The sequence below is a fragment of the Cygnus olor genome, chromosome Z (genome assembly GCF_009769625.2).
Source record: "Cygnus olor isolate bCygOlo1 chromosome Z, bCygOlo1.pri.v2, whole genome shotgun sequence".
In the NCBI taxonomy this organism is placed as follows: domain Eukaryota; kingdom Metazoa; phylum Chordata; class Aves; order Anseriformes; family Anatidae; genus Cygnus; species Cygnus olor.
The window spans coordinates 24,930,921-24,950,818 of record NC_049198.1 but is presented as its reverse complement, the minus strand read 5'-3'; the positions used below and the strand labels follow the sequence as shown (position 1 = coordinate 24,950,818).

The 19,898-nt window shown below is 49.8% G+C and overlaps 1 protein-coding gene across 1 annotated transcript; it reads right to left on the bottom strand.

Moving 5' to 3' along the window:
- Positions 1 to 9,495: 9,495 nt before the first annotated feature.
- LOC121061994 (orthopedia homeobox) lies at positions 9,496 to 15,801 on the bottom strand. The gene is made up of 3 exons (XM_040541507.1): positions 15,624 to 15,801; positions 14,247 to 14,656; positions 9,496 to 10,172 (listed from the first exon to the last, which is right to left on the bottom strand). The coding sequence occupies exons 1-3, from the start codon at positions 15,658 to 15,660 to the stop codon at positions 9,642 to 9,644; spliced, it is 978 nt and encodes a 325-aa protein (XP_040397441.1). The 5' UTR covers positions 15,661 to 15,801; the 3' UTR covers positions 9,496 to 9,641.
- Between the last annotated feature and the right edge of the window lie 4,097 nt (positions 15,802 to 19,898).

Below are 19,898 nucleotides of genomic sequence, written 5' to 3'. Positions count from 1 at the left end.
ATGCAGTGTGGAACTGTCCAGAGGGATTCAGACCAAACTTCAGCAATTGTGCAGAGAGCACACATGGCAAGATAAACAAATGCACCAGCTTCTCCAAGACATGTGGTCTGAGTATCTCAGCCAGAGTACAGAAGGAGGTCACATTGAGGAAATGCTGTGGTGCTTCAGTCTCTGTACCTTTTCATGGTAACCACTCTGCACCACTTGCGTTTTTCATTTTCCCTCTGGTAGAAAATTCTCACTGAAGGTTTTGACAATTTTCAAATAATGTCATGGAGAGTGTGACAACATGAAATGAGAGTAGAGCACAATGATGCAGTAAATAGTTACATTATTAGAAAGGCAGATGCTGGCACTGAAGCAGGGTTGTTGGCCTAAAAAATAGATTAGGAGGGAGAAAACAGAAAAAAAAAATCTGTGAAGTATCAGATGCAGTTGATAGCATAATAACATTCATATGCAAGCAAGGGTTTTCTATGGCAATGTGAGTCAGCCTACATGCTAATATGACCAGTAAATAAACCATAGTAAGGTTCTGGAATTGATATTATTACTCACCAAATACAACTCCAGGCCAGTGAATCATGTCTGGGATTGCATTTTGGACTCCAAGCCCTGCTGGAACTTGTGACTGCGTTGCTGTGCACAAGACACAGAACCTGAGGGTCCGCAGCAGTGCCTGAGCCACACCAAGCCATCTGCAAAGAGCCTAAATCCAGCATAAACTCTGTGCTTTGTATCTCCTACTGGCTTATTCATGGCACTCTTTAGAGTCCTCAGAGATATGCCCCAAGAGAGCACAGGGATATTGGTGAAATTTAGGACTTCTGAATGTGAGCTCAGCTGTAGTACCTAAGTTGAAGCCATCAAAGGGTGATTTGGAGCAAGGCTGCTGCAGTCTGTTCCCCACCTAGGCAATGGAGATGAACTGGGTCTCCTCACCTTGATGTGAAATTCTATCACCCATTTATTGTGCCTATCATCCTCTCCCCCAAATGACTACAAACTGCAGTCTGAATGCAGATCATAAGAATTAACTTTAAGGATATTTGAGGAATTATGTTTCTCCAAGTGTCCAGAGAACCATGCAACCACATAAGAACCTGATCTTCAGAGAGCCTGAGCACCAGCCACTCCAGTTTCATATACCATCAACTTGAGAATCAACCCCAGCTGCATTGATGCAAGCATACAAACCAGCTGGGAATGTGTGAAAATGCAAACCCACCTTCAGCAAATGCAGGAGTGCATGCTACTAGTTTGGAAATGAGAAGACCTGGGCATGATCCAGAAGTATCAAAGTCATTTCAAGGAGATTCACCAGTGGAGTGGCACAAATAATGGTGGCTGAAGGTGAGGGGAAAAGGCATAGCCAGGAATGGTGTGCTAAATCCTTTCTCGACTGGTGTGAGTCATACAGGTAATCAGAATTGTGTCTGGTGTGTCAAAATCCTAGAGGCTTTGGTGAAAGCAGAAGCAGGCAGGTAGATAATCTTCCCTGTGGAGAGTGCCACACTGCTTCACACAGAAAGTCATTCTGAAGCTAGAGATAAAATACAAGGATCAAAATGAGATTTAAAGATGAGATGGGGCTTTGCAGCTTGGTAGAAAGAGCACTTTAAGAGTGACTGGACAACTGTGCCGTCAAAGGTGGCCGGGATCAAAGCAGCATAATTAATGGTAAGAGGAAATATGTGCATTGGCTGAGCCTTTGGGCAGAACAAGTTCAGAGGATGTTGTTTGATAAAGAAGAAATTTCTAAACTACATGTGGAGTGTTTTAAGAAGGCTGTGCAGGTAATGAGGATGAAAATTGATGGAGCCTGGCAGCCTACAGTACTTTAAAGATGAGACTTGTGTACTAAGACAGTTAGACACTTTTTTAAAAAAATACCTGCAATAGTGGATGCTTTCATTTAGGAAGTAATGGTGTAACCATCTACTGTCAGAGTTATAACATAAAGAAGGATGTGTATGGAAGGCATCAACAAGTAAAAGACTGGCTTTACATTTTGTGTGTAATTGATTGACTATAAGGTCCACAAATGAAATGTACAGATTTACACCCCACTAGAGAGACTAAGAGAGAAGTGGATAATGAATGAAGGACTATTAGAGCAATTTATTGTAGAAGGGGCAGGAATCATCTCCAACAGAAACAAGAAAGGTCTGATTCAAGTGAGAACACAAGCCAAGCAGTGAGTGGGTCAGATGCTGCAGCTTCTGGAGTAAGATACTAAGAAAGGCCAGAGCAATAAGCTAACAACAGAGGGCCCCACATTCTTTATAAACACCTTCTTTGTAGCTGTCTTTATACAGAGATGGGACACCTCAGAGGCCAGGAGAATTCCCCACCCCTGCAGTGCTCTGTCCAGTCACAGTTTATGGCAAACCTCGGCTTAAAATTGCACAGAAGATAAAACAGAAAGGACAAAGTGACAGTACTATAAAATATAGTGGAATTATCATCAAGTATTTCTTAAAATATTTAAAATTTCAAGAATAAAGAATGAGTCATTTATTTGCTACCAAGACCTGAAGATAAGAACACAGGCTGACAATGAATACAGTTGTGGGTGTTAATTATTGCTTATAATAGACACAAAGATTAGAGCCACCAACTGTACCAAGTGTAATTCTTTATTTAGTAATTTAATATTCTTCCCTGTTCATCCCAATGCATTTTTATATGTCTGACCTTCTGTAGACTTCTCATTTTGTTCTTCAGTTGAAAGAGCAAAGCTGGTTAATTTCTGGTGACATTTTGTGGCTGTAGAGCTGCTGCAATACCTTTTTACACTCGGTTTTGTTTATAAATCTGAATTCACTGGTTGTCTGACAAACTACGTAAGCCTGTAAGCCAGGTGACATTGCTGCAGTGAGAGCTCCTTCACTGATGGGGACTTCCCTGAGCATGTCCTGCCCTCAGGGGACACCAAACATCACCAAGGAATGGCTGGGCCATGGAGAACAGTAGCTGGACAGCACTACACCCCCATCCAATGTCCTGTTTTCTGCTCACTTAGCGTGCACTGACTGCATCTGCACCAGATTTCACTGACTGTGACTGTGGCACAACCAAACCCTCTGGAAACAGCAAGACAAGGATTGATCCTGTTCTGGTCAAATTGAGTTTTGCCTCAGCTCAGATATAGGGCAGGATGCTCAGCATCACATGCATCCAGTATGTAAGAATTTCATTACAGAATAATGTTTATGGCTTGAAACAAGGGGTGGTATTTTCTCTTAATTATTAGATACCAAAAGCAGGGGAGGGTGCTTGTAGCCATCCTGAAATGCTCTTTTAAAAGTTAGCAAAAAATAAACTTTACAGGCTTGTAAAGGAGCCACGGGGAATCATAGCTGCCACTTAAATTATATTAAAGGGCAATAAATTGAAACCAGTAAAAAAGAAATGTGTCCTTACAGGGTGCACCGTCAGCTTATGAAATTCAGTGTAGCGGGAGGTCAGTGAGAGAAAGACTGTAGTTTTTGTGGTTTTTTTTTTTGTTGTTGTTGTTGTTTTTCTGAAGTACTTTTTGGATCGCTACCATGATGCTTCCAGTGCTGCAAGAGAAGGCTAATCAAACTTCATACTCCAAGGCGCAAACCGCGTATGGGGGTCAGCAGGGAGCATCACCCTCGCAGGCAGTGTGTTAAGCATATTCTGCATTTTCCCTCTGACCTTCACAGGAGGGTGAGGATCTCTGCAGAGCAGTTGTGTAACCTCGAGTGGCAAGTCCTGCACAAATGCCTCTGGACTCCTTCCTCCAGAGGAGCAATTCTCCTCTGGCAGATTTCAAAGCTCCTAAAAGCATAATTTTAGCTCTGGAAAAAAAAAAATGCTTTTAAGCATGAGCATTGATGAAAGTGAGGCAGAGTTTTTGAGCCTCAAGCATGGTCCCAGGAGAAGCTGAAGCAGGCACAATTTATTGGCAAATAAGAGAGGCGACCTCCCACCCATACCATCATACAGCATCCCAGGTGGAAGACAAAGGCGGGCTCATCTGTGCATGAGCCCTGGCTGTGAGGAGGATGAAAAGAGAGACACCCTCCTACCGTTTTTTTTTCTCTGAGGAGTAGAAGTAAGTCTCATATAGAGCCTTACATGGGGCTGTTAATGTGCTCACTGAGCCCTATTCAAACCAAAGAGTGATGATTAATCAACACCCCACCCCACCCCCAATGCTTTTGTCATGATGAGGGGACAATTAAATTAAAACAGTGCTGTCCGTGCACTTCCCCTCCACTGCACCCTGTTTTTCCTCCTCTCGTGGCATCACTGCCCCGGGTGATGATCAGGCAGTGATGTTTAAAAGGATCCTGTAGGTGCTACATATTTGGTGGCTAAACCCTGCTTCTCTAAGTCAAGCCAGGACTGTCAGCTGCCCTGCCCAGAGATTTTGGGGTACCTTATGTGTGGTCATGGAGTCAGACTGGCTTCCAGGCCCTGGCTCTTACCTACGACTGGATGAGCTGAGGTGACACGAGCTGCAGCCAGTGTGTGATCCATGTGTGGTCCTCTTATTTCTTTTAGGGAAGAGATTTTATGAAATGCGGAAATGCTTTCTGGCAGAACAGTTTTGAGTACCAATCCTGCAAATTGTCATACACTTATCTGCTTAGCTCTCAGGTGGGCAAGCACAGGCTTCAAGGCCGCAGGATCGGGGCTTTTGCTCTTGTGTCCCTTTTGTATCAGCCGCAACCCTATTGCAGCTACCAAACAGTTGGGATAGATCTGTGCCATTTCAGGATGCTAATTTCTAGGGATTTCTCTTTCTTCTCTCGTGCTCATAACACTCAGGAGGGAGAAACTAAAATTCCTTTGTTCTCCCTTTTGCCTTCACGCTGGAAGGCTGAGGAGGCTGCGCTTCCTGGGCCAACCCGCCTGTGCGGGGTGTTGGCGGTAGGCAGGAGGTGGTCCCCTCTGTGCCAGGGCTTGCTTTAAGGAAAAGGATCTTAATTCTGGCATTGGAAATGAAGAGGAGTTCTCTATTAGCGCTCATATTAATAATTTAGAAAATACATGCCCAATCACTTGTGTTCCCTCAGTTCTCTCCGAACACAGCTGCAAACGGCATTAGGTGTTAAGGTGAATGGATATATTTCAGATGAGATATTTGTACTGAATTATTAGGGTAGTCTGTATTACAAAATTACTAATAAACATTGCTTCTGGCTCAATTTAGCCTGAACTCAGTGAACCTAGCCAGTGGTGAGAAATCAGAAACTCCGAAATACCCAATGAATGAATCTAACTAATCAAGATACCCTGCAGGAAGTAGATGCCAGGATTAATGAGCCAGTGGTTTCACCATGCCATGCTGTTATTTCTTCACATAAATGCCCTCAGATGAGATTACCTTTGTCATGAAAAGGAGAAAAGGAAGGTTACATACTTTCAACTGACAGGTTAACTGCCATACCTCCATTACCGTAAGATACATTTTCATGTTCGGAGGTTTTTATTCTGAAAAATGAAAATTTAAGGACCACAACACAAATTAAACCACATTTTCATTTCTAGGAGAAGGGATCATTGCTGCTAGTACAATAATATAATCTGTGCTGCAATGTCATCTGATCTCTTGCCTTGCACAAACTTTCTTCCGATGTTAATAGCTGCTCAGCGAATGCAATCTCCAGCTGCGGGCAGGAGCAGGTTCGGCCTTCCAGGGGGATTTCAGGGCAGTAAGACAGGAGAGAGAGAGTGTCAAAGCATTTCATCAAGAGAGCAAATGAAAGGTTCGGTGACATTATCGTTATGTATATTCCTCAGACTTCAGAGGTGATGTTGTATTTAGAGAGAAGTAAACCTATGTGGATGTGTGCTGGTGTAGAAATGAATCCATATATATAAACTTAAATCAGAGTCTATTTACAAGCTGAGTGGAATTGCTCAGGGTTGAAATACACCTTAAGCAAACAAGCCCAGATCATAGCAGCCCCCAAAGCCTGGAGTTAGCTACTTAGGAGGTAGTAGACTAATTGTTATTCAGTGTAAATGTTCCCCCTCGATTTATATGGATTTCACTCATTTATTTTGATCACTTTACGCGAACGAAGCAAAGCTGTTCCTGTTGCTAGGTAGAACTGGTCAGCATGGTTTTATTTTTTTTATTATTTTTTTTTAAATTTTATTTTATTTTAGTATCAGTGAGAGTGAGATTTTGTAATAAAATCATTCACACACAACCTGTAACATGTATGAGTGAAATCTGTAGTCCCCTTCTTTTCATCCATGTTAAACACATAAGAGCATCAGCGTAGATGTTTTATGTTGCAAAGCTTCAGCTGGTGCTAAGGGTATGTATAATTTCAAAAATCTCCAGGACTCAGAACACGAAGATCTATTGCCATGGAAACAAATGTTGTATCAAAGTTGGGTAGGATCAAAAAGCTTTGTTCATAACCAGGACAACACTTTCATTAGAATACGGAGGAAATGATGGATGTTTTAGGAGCGAGAATTAACCAGAAGGACTTTTGCAGGGCCTCTTCCACAGACTTGAGATGTTCAGTGTCAAGAGCTAGATGCTACATGTTGTGTCTCAATCCCCTGCCCCCAGCCAGAGAGAGCATTTTTCTCTACCATTAAAAAGCACATATTTTTTAAAGATCTTCCATACCGCACTTTACTACATTCCTACATCATAAAGCTGTCTTGCTTATAGCGATATAAAGCAGCCATAAAAATTACATGCTTGTAAACAGCCTTCCATACATTTGGAAGGAGCAGAGCGACATTTGCTCTCCTCCACATATAAGTGGAGAGATGCTTTCCCTCCCTGCAGGCTGCAGCACAGGGAAAGGAGTGCTGTGGGATGGGGCAGACCAAGGGACGTGGGATAATGGGGCGCACACACGCTATGCACCCCAACCTCCATCTCAGATGATTTCAAATCTCTGATAGCGAGCCCAGGGGCAGCTGTTTGGCCCAAGGCTGGGCTGGGGAGGAGAGGGAAGGATGGAAAGAGGGACAGGGCACGGCACCTTCTCACCCCAGGCATTCCTCGTGGTGTGGGTTGTGGTACGGGACCCATCTTGCCTGGCCTGCCACAGAATGAGCATCCCAGGCTGTTTAGGTGCCCAGGCCTGCGGGCTCCTGCAAAAGGGCACAGAACTGCTTCCTTGGGTGACCCCCGGTGGACTCACTCCTGGCCTGGATCTCCAATAACTTATCCTCCTTTTATTTCTCTTTTAAATTAAATATGCATACGTAATATGCACTTTGGAGCAGGCAAGGACCCTTCTGCGGGTGCCTATGGAGCTGGGCACTCTCAGGTGTGTAATTAAGTAGTGTGTAATTGATGTACAAGGGGAAGAGATCTCAGTGCATTGCACTGAAAAAAAAAATTTAAAAAAATGAGAAAAATGGGCTGTGAAATGCTTGACAAAGTTCTCCATTTCCACCCCCCGTGTCAAAGTTTGCACAGGACTAAATCGAGTGTTTTCTCTTCCGTGGGATTAGCCCCGCCGGCAGCCGCGCACTCATTCAGAGCTGCCACGAAGATGCATGGCAAAGAGACCCCTGTCTCTTCCCGTCCCGTCCCATCCCCTTCCTGTCCCTTCCCCGTCCCGTCCCATCCCCACCCGTCCCGTCCCTGCCACCCGCTCCCGCTTTTCCTGCGCCTCGCTTCGCAGCGGAACTTTCCGTCTCTTGCAGTGGAGAGGCCAATTACGCAGAAAGATTAACAAAAGTTTATTAATCATGAAGTATTAAAATTGTGATAGATGAAACGCTTCAATGCAAAATTCAAGCAAGCAAACCATCCCCAAAAGTATGACAAAGGAATCTGTGATTCCAAAGGCAAGAAATCTTGTCCTTTTCTTTTCTTTTTCTCTTTTTTTTTTTTTTTTTCCTTTTTGCCTGCGGTTCAAGACATCTCTCATATCTCACACGCCACACCAGAATCCATAATTCTTCATATCACATACTGAAAATGATTTTATTTATCCATTTACATTAACTTGATATAAACTTGTCCGGAAAAGTCAAATGATATGCTTTATATTAGCTCAAACATTTATTATGAAACGCAAAATTCAATAAATTAGCACAGACAATAAGTTAAAACATAGCACGAATCGACCAGCATGTAACAAGAATGCTTCATCTACACAAAACATCCTATTTCACATTGTTTGCTCATTCCTCCAGCGGCCCTGCCCTGCGGCGGGGTGACCGGCACATGCAGGCGGGCGGGCCGCGGGGCCGGCACGGGCGGGGCGGGGGCCGCGGCCGCGGCGGGCGCCTCCGCCGGCGGCAGCGGAAGATGCAGGAGGGACAATAGCAGCAGGAACGTAAATAAATGCATAAATAAACGTGGGGCAGATTGGCAACTCAACTGTCACGAAATCAAAGGTCCGAAAAAGGGAAGTGCTCTTGCTTTTTTTTTTTTTTTCCTTTTTTTTTTTTTTTTTTCCGCGTATTCTACGATTACAAAAAAGAAAAACAAACAAACAAAAAAAAGAAACAAAACATTATGTTTTTTATCCCCTTCTCTCTCACTTTCGTTTATAAATGCAATCAAAATGGATTTGATTTCCCTCGGGCTTTTTCCTACCGCTCCGCGCACCCGCCCAGCCACCCCCGACGGCGCTGCCGGGCCGGGCGCCGCCCGGCCCTGCCCTCGCCGCGGACGGGGCCGGCGGGAGATCGCTACTCTTGAGAAATAAACCGAACCCAAAACCAAATCGCATTTGTTTGCAAGGCCGCTCGGACGGCCGGCGGGTCGCGGCGATGGGGCGGGGGCGGGAGGCAGGGCTGGGCGCGGGGGTGCCCCCGGCCGCCGGAGAGAGGCGGCCGTCGGGGGGCGAGGAGGGGGCACGGGGAGGGATGGGGTGGGGTGGGGTAGGGTGGGATGGGGTGGGGTGGGGGGTGCTCGGCCCGCAAACCAGTCCGTTGGCGTCTGATTTCAGATCCTGAGTCGACTCCCTGGTGAGTCAGGTGGGGGAAGGCGGGGGCCTGCCGGGGTGGGGGCCGGGGCCGGGGCTGGGGACGGAGCCGGAGACAGGGACGGGGACGGGGATAGGGACGGGCACGGGGGCAGGGGTGGGGAGGGAGACAGGGACGGGGATAGGGATAGGGATTGGGTTGGGGACAGGGATGGGGATAGGGATGGGGATGGGGATGGGGACGGGGACAGGGACGGGAACGGGGATGGGGACGGGGACGGGGACGGGGATGGGGATGGGGATGGGGATGGGGAGGGGGAGGGGGAGGGGGAGGGGGAGGGGGAGGGGGAGGGGAGGGGGAGGGGGAGGGGGAGGGGGAGGGGGAGGGGGAGGGGGAGGGGGATGGGGACGGGAACGGGGACGGGGACGGGGACGGGGACGGGGACGGGGACGGGGACGGGGACGGGGACGGATCCGGGGACGGGGATGGGGATGGGGATTGGGTTGGGGTTGGGGATGGAGATTGGGTTGGGGATGGGGTTAGGGATGGGAACGGGGACGGGTATTGGGATGGGAACGGATCCGGGGACGGGGATGGGGACTGGGTTGGGGATGAGGACGGGGATGGGGATGCGGATAGGGATGGGGACGGGGACAGGGACAAGGACGGGAACGGATCCGGGGGGGGGCGAGGCGGGGTCGCAGGTCGGGGGCGGCAGCGGCGGCGCGGGGCGGCGGCGGCCATTAGGTGAAGCTCATGGAGACTGTGTGCTCTAGTGCTTTGCGGCGGAGGGAGGCGATGCTGGTTCCCCGCCACACGTCGCTGCTGTCCGGGGAGCTGCAGAGCTGCGGCGAGCCCGTCACGTTGCTGGGGCCCGGCAGGGAGGCGGGCACCATGCCGGGGAAGGCGGGCTGGTAGAGGTGCGACTGCAGCCCGGCGCCGTTGGAGCCGGCCAGGCTGTTGGAGAGCCCCATGGAGTTGGGCGGCGGCCCGGCCGCCAGGCTGCACTGGGACAGGGACTGCGCCATGGCCTGCTGCCTGCCCAGCGCCGGCGGCAGCGGCAGCTGCGACACCCCCGGCATGGCGGCGGCGGCCCAGCGGGTGTCGTTGGCGTGGAAGGAGCAGAGGCTGTCGCCCATGGCGGCGGCGGCGGCGGCGGCGGCCGAGGGGAACTGCGGCAGCCCCGGCGTGGGCAGCAGCGTGCCCGGGGCGCGGAAGACGTTGGTGGTCTTCTTGCGCTTCTTCCACTTGGCCCGCCGGTTCTGGAACCAGACCTGTCGGGGACACGGGGCGGGGGGGGGGAGGACACAAGGGGGAACAGGGCAGCGACAGCTCCGTTAGCGACACCCGCCCCGACGGGGCGCACCCGGCGCGGCGCTAGGGGGCGCGGAGCCCCCGCACCCCGCCGCCGGCCCCGAGGCCGGGACGGGGGTGCTGGGAGCGGGGTCGGGGTGCCTACCAGCCCCGCCGGGAGGCCTCCCAGCCCCTCGGGTGCCGCCCGGGGTCACCACCCTCCGCGGAGGCGCGGTTCGGAGGAAGGAGGCTTCTCGCAGCCTCCCCCGGCTCTCCGCCCGCTCCTCTCCCCGCTGTCCCCTCTCGCCCTCCCGTGGCCTGTCCCCGGTCGCTGTCGCAGCATGCGTGGGCCCGGCCCCACGTGCTGCCCCGCCACGGGTTGACTGATGAAGCTGCCGGGATTTTGGGGAGCGCCAGGGCTCGACGCGCCCGTCCCGGGAGCGAGCTGCCTGCAGCCTCCTCGCTCGGGAGGAGGCGAGGCACGGGGAGACGTGCCCGGCCTCCCCCCGAAAGAGAAAATAATAATAACGGTGATGCCAAACGGAAATAAACGACGGGGCCACGGCTCCCGCCCTGGCGTGGAAGAGCTTCGGCGCCGTGGGAGGCGACCCCCGGCCGGCAGCGGGGGGGGACCCCGGCCGAGCCCCCCGGGCGCAGCCGCTTGGTTTTGGTTGTTTTAGCACAAGGGGGTTTGGTGTGAGCGGGTGCTTTGCTCGGGGCAGGGATGGTTTTGTGGGTCGCGCTGCACCGTTACCGAAAGCAGCGGGATGCTTGTTACGGGGGGGGAGGGGAGAGGGGAAATAAAAAATAAAAAAGGAGTCCGCTTGAAATCCGGAGGAGCGCTACTGTCCCCCGACCTGCTGGAGTTTCTCGTTTAATGCTAGATACCTGCGCTGAGAAATACCCGCGCCCATTAGCGGGAATGAACAGCTGTTAAGGAACTAAATGTTATATGAATAATCGAAAAATCGTGTTCAATTATGTTTTAGGGTTAATAGTTAAATTGCGGCTACAAAATCTTTTATGTTTCATGGTTTACTGGTGTTGTAAAGAATCTCCATCAGGTCTGATCGCCTCAGTTCATAGCTATACTGCATATGCTTTTAAAATGTGAATGTTTCCAGTTGAAAACTAGTGCATGACAGATTAAAATGCAGAGAAAACCTGGGGGAGATTTTGAAAATGCACACATGACAACTCTAGAAATATATTAACCACGAGCATTTGGCAACTTTGGACTCCTCTTAAAATGCAACTTGCACCTGAAAATTGTTAATACAACAGTGACAATCTAATGGACTTTGGAATCTAAAAATCTACCTTGATGATATCCGCTGTTACAGTAATATAGACATACTGTAAATGTATTTTAAAATATATAACCCGTTTAATTCCCCAGCTATAAATGTGTTAGAAATAGAGAGAGAAGGGGAGAGAATATCACTTTTCCTCTTTTTTTTTTCTTTTCCTTTTTTTTTTTCTTTTTCTTTTTTTTTTTTTTCTTTCCAGGAGCCAAAGCTTTATGAAGATCTCATTGGAATCCAGCGGATGATTAATGTGAAGATTTGGTAGGAAATCTGGAGAGCTGTATTAAAGCTCAGATCTCAGGTTCATTTCGATCAGCCAGCCGTGAACTCTGGGCCGAATTCATTACACTTTAATAGTGCTGGGAGAGGAAGAAAATGCAATTTCTCATTCCATTAGAAAACTAGAAAATACTCTCAGCTTGTCCCCTATTAAGATGTGGCAGGTGACGGGACCATTGTGGGGGACACGGTCAATGGAATTACAGCACATTATTTTTGTTCGTATAAAATATTGAAAGGCAAGCCTGACTGTGCAGAAGTTATTTCACTGATTTGGTTTTTATGTAAATAAAATATTGAAAGTTAATTAATCCGTGCTAGAGACTAATGATTATGCTTATTATATTGCATTTGATCGCGTAATTTGCATGATTCTCGCATTGCTGCTTAATAAGCCATTCCAGGTTATAAATAATTCTGAAATTGGTTTCTAATAATGGCATGCTATAAAAAGAATGGTTTTATTACACCAGCCTGAAAAGCAGAGCAATATCAGACATGGAATTGGACTCCCGTTTAAGCACCAGCCGCTTTAATAATTATTTAAATGTATCATATACATTAAATACAGATCTAAGACGAGGGAAGAGGTAATTTATCCTAGCATCTAAAACCCTTAAAAACATATACAGCCTCTATAAATTAACTATTTAGATCACTTCTTAATCAGCATGGAGCCCTCGTACTGCAAGGAATGTGTAGGCAATCTGTTAACTATAAAGAAAACTATAAAGTACTCGTATAAGAACATAAACCAATTACTATTTAATTTAAATTTGGTCAAGGAGCAGTGATACAGTAGATTGTGAAGTAAATACATTTTACATAAATTATTTTGCACTAGATTACATAATGTTAATCATTCTGAAGTGTTAATTAAGAAGGTTGTGTTGATCTGATTACTTTTTAAACTACAGAACATTATTGTAAAAAATATTTAAATTGCCACTCTATTAAACTGTTTTTATCAGCAGTCTCGAGCTATTATCATCGGTTTAAGATTATGCTGAGACCATTAAAACACTTTGTCTTTCTTCCTACGAATTTCTTTGATGTGCTGTTAGAAAATAACTATTTCCATTTTATATTTTATATTTTACTTCATTTACCACACTCCTAATATTGAAATTGGTATCATTAACCTTTGGGAAACCCAATAAAGTTTAATAGACCTCGTTTTCTTTTTTTTCTTTTTTTTTTTTTTTTTCCACAGAGTCAGTTGTCCAATTATATTTTATTTGTGAATCTAATTTCTTTCTTAATTTAAACTAATTACAGTCCCGTGTACGCTGGGTCAAATTGTTTTACTTTTTAAAAGCAGACGTGCATTTGCTGTCACATTCGGGAACGGGGGCAGTTTCTGCTCAGGCATTTCTGTCAGCATTCCTGTATTTAGCCGAGGAGCCCGGGCTCGCCGAGGGGGATTTTGAGCTCCGGCACCGGCAAAGCGCGGCGGCGCTGCCAGTGCGCGGCTCCGAGCGCATCCCCAGCGCATCTTTGTGTGCGTTTCCGTGCCTCTGGCGAGGCTCAAGGCGGGTAGCCGCTAAATCAGCCCGCAAATCTCGCGCCTGAGTGGTCTGGCAGCGAGATCCATCGCTCCCTTCCCCGAATTTCTCCCCAGTCTGCGGGGCTAAACGGTCTCTTACGTGTGCATCCCTGCGTGCATGCGCGTGTTCGTGTAAGCACGGGCTTTAGGCAGGACGGAGGAAATACACCCCGGTGGGAAATGCACCCTACTCGCTTCCCCGCCGTACCTGACACCGAAAGCGGGGCTGGACTCCGATTCCGGACACAACCGCGTGGATGCAGGTGCCCTCTCCCCGCAGCCCCGCTGCCCGCAGCCCCTCCGGGGAGAGGCGGCGCCGCCAGGACCCCGGACAGCAGCCCCGGGGGGGGCGGACGGGGAACGGGAACGGGAGCGGGAGCGCAGCCTCGCTTCCGCCGGGCACCGGTACCGGCAAACCGGGGCGATGAGCCCTGGCTCTGCGGGCTCGCCCCTTACAGCGGACCTGCCGCAGAGACCCTGCCTCCCCTCCCCTCGCTGTCTCCTGCCCCGCTCCGAGCCCACGCGTGGGCCGCGGGGAGGGGGCGGCTCCACCCGCGCCCCGCTTGGGACCACGGCGATGCGGGTGGGTGTAGGGGGGCGAGGGGGCGCCCAGGGGTGCAGAGTCCCCGGCGCCGCCACCCTTGGGCAGGGAGAGCTCTGGTTTCGCGTGCGCGAAGGGGCGGGAGTCAGCGCGGTTCGAGGTTTTCTGCCCAAACTGTTGCGTTCAGGGGCAGCTTTCCTCGACCGAGATTTGGGGGAGACCCCCACACACCCTCCTGTCCCCCCCCTCCTGCCTGGAGCCAGCCCGGGCGTCGCCGGATGCCTTTGGGGAAGGGACCAGCGGGGGCGGGCGTTGCCAGGAGGGGTTGTTTTTTGTTTGTTTGTTTGTTTGTTTGTTTGTTTTGGGGGGGGGCTGCTCATACCTGCACCCGGGACTCGGTGAGGCCGATGCGCAAGGCCAGCTCCTCCCGCATGAAGATGTCCGGGTAGTGGGTCTTGGCGAAGCTCCTCTCCAGCTCGTTGAGCTGCGCCGGCGTGAAGCGGGTGCGGTGCCGCTTCTGCTTCTGCTGCCCCTGCTGCTGCCCAGCCTGGCTGGGGTTCTGGCCGCCCTGCTGGCCTTGCTGCTTGTCGGGGTCTTTGGCGCTGACGGCTAAGGAGCTGGGGTTGGATCCCACCGTGGTGATGTCCTCCCCCGGCAGCAGGGTGGTCCCTTCCACCGTGTCCGAGTTGGGGGCCATATCTCCCGGGTGTCCCCCCGGATCCGAGCCCCCTACGCCCAGCCGACACTTCACCGCCTCCCGGTGTCCCAGCAGCTCGGCCGCATCTTTCATCCCTGCAGAAGCAAACAAGCCGTGGTCACTCCCCTGCAGCCGGGCAGGCGGCCTCGGGCTCAGCCCCGCAGGTGTCCATCGGAGCCGCTTTCCAGCGCGCCGAGCCGGCGAGAGGCATCCAGCCCCAGCCCCAGCCCCAGCCCCAGCCCCAGCCCCAGCCCCAACCCCCGGCCCGGCGCGACTCGGAGCGGGGGAGAGAAAACTTTAGGGCGAGCCGCCCCTCATTCCCCTTAAATAAGCATCTCCCCGCCGGGCCTCCCCTAACGCCACGAAGGGAGGGGAGCGGGGGGAGGGCAAGTTTTGCCGGGCTCGGCTTGGGGCTTTCCAAGCTAGGGGAAGAAAGGAAGGGGCAGAGAGAAAGAAATGAGACCCCCGCCGCCCCACTGCCGGCAGCTTCACCTCCCCGACAGATGTGCCGGGACGTCGGTCAGCCTGGCCACCTTTCCCCTCTCCTCCCTCCGCTCCTCCAAACCAGCGCATGAATAACCATAAATAGGTAGATACAGATATTTCTTTCTTTTTTTTTTTCCCTCTCTCTCCTTTTTTTTTAATGAAAGAAAAGAGAAAAGAATGCGAGCAGGCAAGCAGGAAAAGGCCACCCCGAACTCCTTCGTAAATACCATCGAGCTCATCCGTCCTAAAATAATAATACTCATCATAATCGCAATAATGTATAGGTATGTGTATAAAAACAGGGAAAAAGAAATTAAATGATCCACAACTCGCTGTAGATCTACACACTCCGTAGGTCTCCCTCTCTCTCTCTCTTTTTTTTTTTTTTTTAAAGACGATGTTAAATCAAATTAAACTTTAATACAGTACAATTACTTTTAAAGGAATTAGCCCATTTAGATCGCATTAAGGTAAAATAAGGAACAAATTGTCAATTTCCTGCCCCGGCTTCCTCCCCGCTCGCCGCCGCCGCCGGTGCAGCCGCCGCGGGGCGGGGGGGTGCTGGGGGAAACTCACCGAGACGGGCGTCCAGGAGGTCGGCGTGAGACAGCATCGCGCACCGCTCCAGGGCGAAGGCTGTTCCCCCCCAAATTTTAGCGGCCTTAAGTTATTTAAAATAGATATAAGATATAAGATATAAGATATAAGATATAGATATATACAGATCGCCTAAATGAAAGAAAATTCGGTGTGTGGTTAAAAAGGGGGTCTCTTGCATTATAATGTCCTTTAGAGAGACGGGGAGGTGCTTAACACTTCAATGAACCCGTGAGCAGCTCGGCGCAGGGACCAATCAGGAGGGCAGCCTGCAAATGTCAGCGCCCGGAGCGCCCCGCTCCGCCCGCCCGCCGCCCGCCCGCCGCCGCCCCGGCCTCCCGCCGCCCGGCCCGGCCCGCACCGCGCCGCCGCTCCCTTCCCCTGCTCCGCTCGCCTCCGCCGCCCGCCCTCCCCCTCTCCCCTGCTCCCTTCTCTCCCAAAAGCACACTGGCCACCCCGCTCCCAGCTCCGGGTCACCTCTGATTTATTATTATTATTATTTTATATATATTGTCTTTTTTTTTCCTCTTTTTTCTTTTTTTTTCTTTAATGCCTCCTCGGAGCGCACCCTCTGCCCCGACCAGGTCTGGCTCCCGGGGGTGTCTTGCAAGCCCCGCGGCACAGGGGGGGGATGCAAGCGGGTGGGTGCGGGCGGCCGGGCGGGCAGCGCTGGCCCCGCTCGCCAGTGGGGTCGCGGCGGGGGTCGGGGCCGGCGGGCAGGATCCGTCCCTCGCCCGCCTGGTCCCGACGGCTGCGGGGCGGCGAGGGGAGAGAAACTTCGGCGAGTGCCCCCCGAGCGACCCGGGCTGCGCCGGGGTCCCTTGGCCCCCCGGGGCTGCCCGCCAGCCCCTTCCCCGTGTGCTCAGCGCACAAGCACACGGCAGCTCGGTCGAAAGGGAGCCAAACACGGCGCGTCCCAGCAGCCCGGGGAGCGCTGCCCTCCCGGCCGAGGTGTGAGAGCCCGTAAGCCTCTTTTTTCGGTTAAAGTTTCCAAGTTCGGCTCGCCTGCAAACTCAATTTAAAGCAGTAAATAAAGTTAAATGCTTTTTATTTTCCTCTTGAATATGTTAAACTACTTGAACAATTTAAAGTGCTTTGCACAAGTGAAGCGAACCATTTCTAATGTTCTGATTTTTCAAAGCCAGCCAACAACAAAGTTTAGATTAGTAATATATTTCTAACCAGAGTAATTTTCAAGATCATTAGGCATTTATGTAATTAGTGCCAAATCTATAAGCTTTTATTACGATTATTAGAGTAAAATCAGTATAAATTTGTACTAATTTACTACTGTTTAGACTTGGCTGTCAAGCCAAGAGGTTCTTATTGTAAATGATAACTGAGGAAATTAAGTGCAAAATTCTGTACCATTTCTGATCCGCTCCTAAACAATCCGTTTCAATTGTATTTGTAGCAGAACATAATGCCCTTTTAAAGTTATTTGACTTGTATTTTTATTTGCAAAACAAGAAATATACCCTCTACCCAGGCACAATGAAAACTGATATTTACTACTTCCGACTTGATTAACATTGATTTTTAATTCAAAAGTGATGCAATTAAGATTATTCATTTAGTGCAAATAAAGCTTCCACCAAAAAGGGAGCCCAGTGAAGTCTGTGTTAAATAATACAGCGCCAATGGCCTTTTTTTCCGCCGTCCAATTGACTTACACAAAACATTGTAAATACTGCATGCGAACAGATGTAAGAGTGGTTTTGTTTGCAGCTCAGATGTGCAGGGTTTCGGCAGCGACTGAACAAGGAGACAAAGGAACCGGCCGACCGATCTCTAGGGCAGTTTTGCTGCCTTTTTTTTTTTTTTTTTCCCTCCTCCCTGCTCAGATCTTTGGCTACATTGATTCAATTCAGCTTTCGAGACGTCGGGCTGTCGCAATGAACCTGGCTGCCCGGGAACGACAGCTAAGAGCAGGGAGAGAGAGACCCAGAGCCGGGCCACAATTTAGCTGGAGAGACAGAGGGAAAGAAAGGTGGAGGTGGGGTGGGAGTTTCGGGATTTCTTTTTGTTCTTTTTTTGTCTCTCTCTTTTTTTTTTTTTTCTGTTATACGGGGTGGGGGGGCGGTGGCGATGGCTTATTTCTTTTGCTTTATTTTTTTTCCTTTGAAAATTATTGTCTCCGCGCAGCTCCGGCGGAGGAGGGGAAGCCCCGGCGATGAAAATTCCCGAGAGTCGCCCTCCCAACCCACTGTCGGGCCGCGGAACCCACGGAGCCGAGCCCGCGAAGCCGTCGCCGGACCGGTGCGTGGCCGGGCCGAGCGCCCGCCCGGCGGGGAGGTGTCCAGCGGCCGGCGGGGCCCCCGCCGTGCGCGGCCTTTTTCCGCTGCGGCTGTGCTGGCCCTACCGGGGCGCGGGCGCCGCGACTCCGCTGCGGAGTCAGGCGAGCGGTCCGGGCTCGGCCGGGGGCCGTCGGGGGCTCCGTTTCTAGCCGCCGCTGCCGGTAGAAAGAGCCGGGCGGTGCAGGTGCGTGCAGCCTGCTTCTGCGGAGCGCGTTGCGGGCAGCCGCACGGCGTGCGTGTGTATCTGTTCCGTGTTGTTGTGTGTTTCAGGTCGATAAATAAATGTGTAATAGTTAATGTGCAGACACATCAGAGTAATAACAATGGGATGAAATCAAAGGATTATCAATCTCTGTTAGTAACTGCTGAATAACAATGTTGCAGTGTGATTGATAGCGCGCTTCATTTTATGACTTTTCTATTGCTCTTGATTTTTATAGCAGTATAAACAAACTAAATCATTTCTTCCAAGACTTCAGAGCACAATCGTCTTAAGGGAAGGGGGGAAATCGGAGAAGGAAGTCTGCAGGAGGGAAAAGAGGAGCAGGGCTGACACTTAAGCGTGTCAGAGAGAAAATGACAATGGGGTATATGTAAAATACTCTAATCACATTCAGCTTCCGCACACTCTTGTTTTGTCAAGTGCTTGAATTCACCTGGGCAGCGTTGTAGATGTATTTACAAGGATTTTATTCCCCGTCATCTTTCTATTTTCCCAGCGTAGCCAGAAAACTGCCAGTCAAGTCCATTCCCTGTTATAATTTACGGTATTCCCCACATGATCATAGGAACTGAAGTTCCTAACAAGGAAAGGCTTTAGCACAATGGCCCAAAATCTTCAGAGTGACGAGAGTGTCTTCAGAAATCACTTCAGAGCAAAGTAAAAGGATTTTCTATGACGGATCCAGTGATTTTTCCTCAATAAATAGGTTTTAGATTGTTACACACACGTAGAACTGGAACAAAGGGAACTACCAGAAAATATATTGGTTGCCCCTAATAAAATTTATTTAGACAGTTTACTTCTCATAAAAAATAGAGATTGAATTTCGTACAGGAGCGCCTGCCAAGGGGCTTGGCACCGGGAGATCATCTCCTCCCTCGCTTCCCTCTCCTTCCCTTCCGCGAGGCGCTCAGCGGGCCCGATCCCGGGGTCCCGGCTGGGGCCGCCGCCCCCCGCCTCCTGCCCAGGCTGCCCGACCCGCCTGAGTAAGGGCTGCGGGATCGGGGCGGGCCGCCTCGGAAGGCAATATAACCCTAATTCTCCAATGCTGTGACCCTGGAAAAAAAGGGTAGAGAACTTTCCAGCCCCCAGAGCTCTTTCCCTCCCCTCCGAGCTAAACTCAAGCCCTGATTGAATGAGGCTGTAATATAAACAAGTGTATTTAACCAATTCTGCTCTGATTTAGGAACAGAACCTTCTTTTACCAGAATAATTATATTTGGAGCAAGAAACACGATAAAATAAGGTTAAACTGCTAAAGTCAGCGGGGTGGCTTGGCGTAAATGGCTGATCAGGTTTGTAATTTGATATTTTATTTATGTATTTATTGAGCATCCATCCAGTTAAGGGGACTGCTGTATGCAGAGCAATGTAATTGCTTTTTACACTTAGCACACGCTCCCAGCGTTTATCAAATGTAACTTTTGGTTGCCTGGCTTGTTCGCGCTGCTTTTTTGGTATTTCCAGACAGCAGCGCTGAAATATCGGATATTATTATTCACATTCCCGCTCCTCAGTGCTGCATTGTAACATTGTTCGCTTTAATGAGAAGCGCCTCCCTCAATAATTAACGACCTCACATTTCCCTATTTTCTTGCCTGATGAAAAGAATCAATTTTAATTCATTGTAAATTACAGCTATGCTTTTGAGTGTTATTTGCTTACAGAAAACAAATCAAGTGACTTAGGCTCCTGTTTACTTTTCCACATCGGCATAGCCTAAACACAAATGAC

Bases quoted from the DNA above. Each gene is read 5' to 3' on its own strand.
- LOC121061994 (XM_040541507.1), bottom strand. From the start codon at position 15,660: ATGCTGTCTCACGCCGACCTCCTGGACGCCCGTCTCG. The intron at 14,657-15,623 runs GTGAGTTTCCCC...TTGCTTCTGCAG, and splicing joins CCTCCTGGACGCCCGTCTCG to GGATGAAAGATGCGGCCGAG. The intron at 10,173-14,246 runs GTATGAGCAGCC...TGTCCCCGACAG, and splicing joins TCACCGAGTCCCGGGTGCAG to GTCTGGTTCCAGAACCGGCG.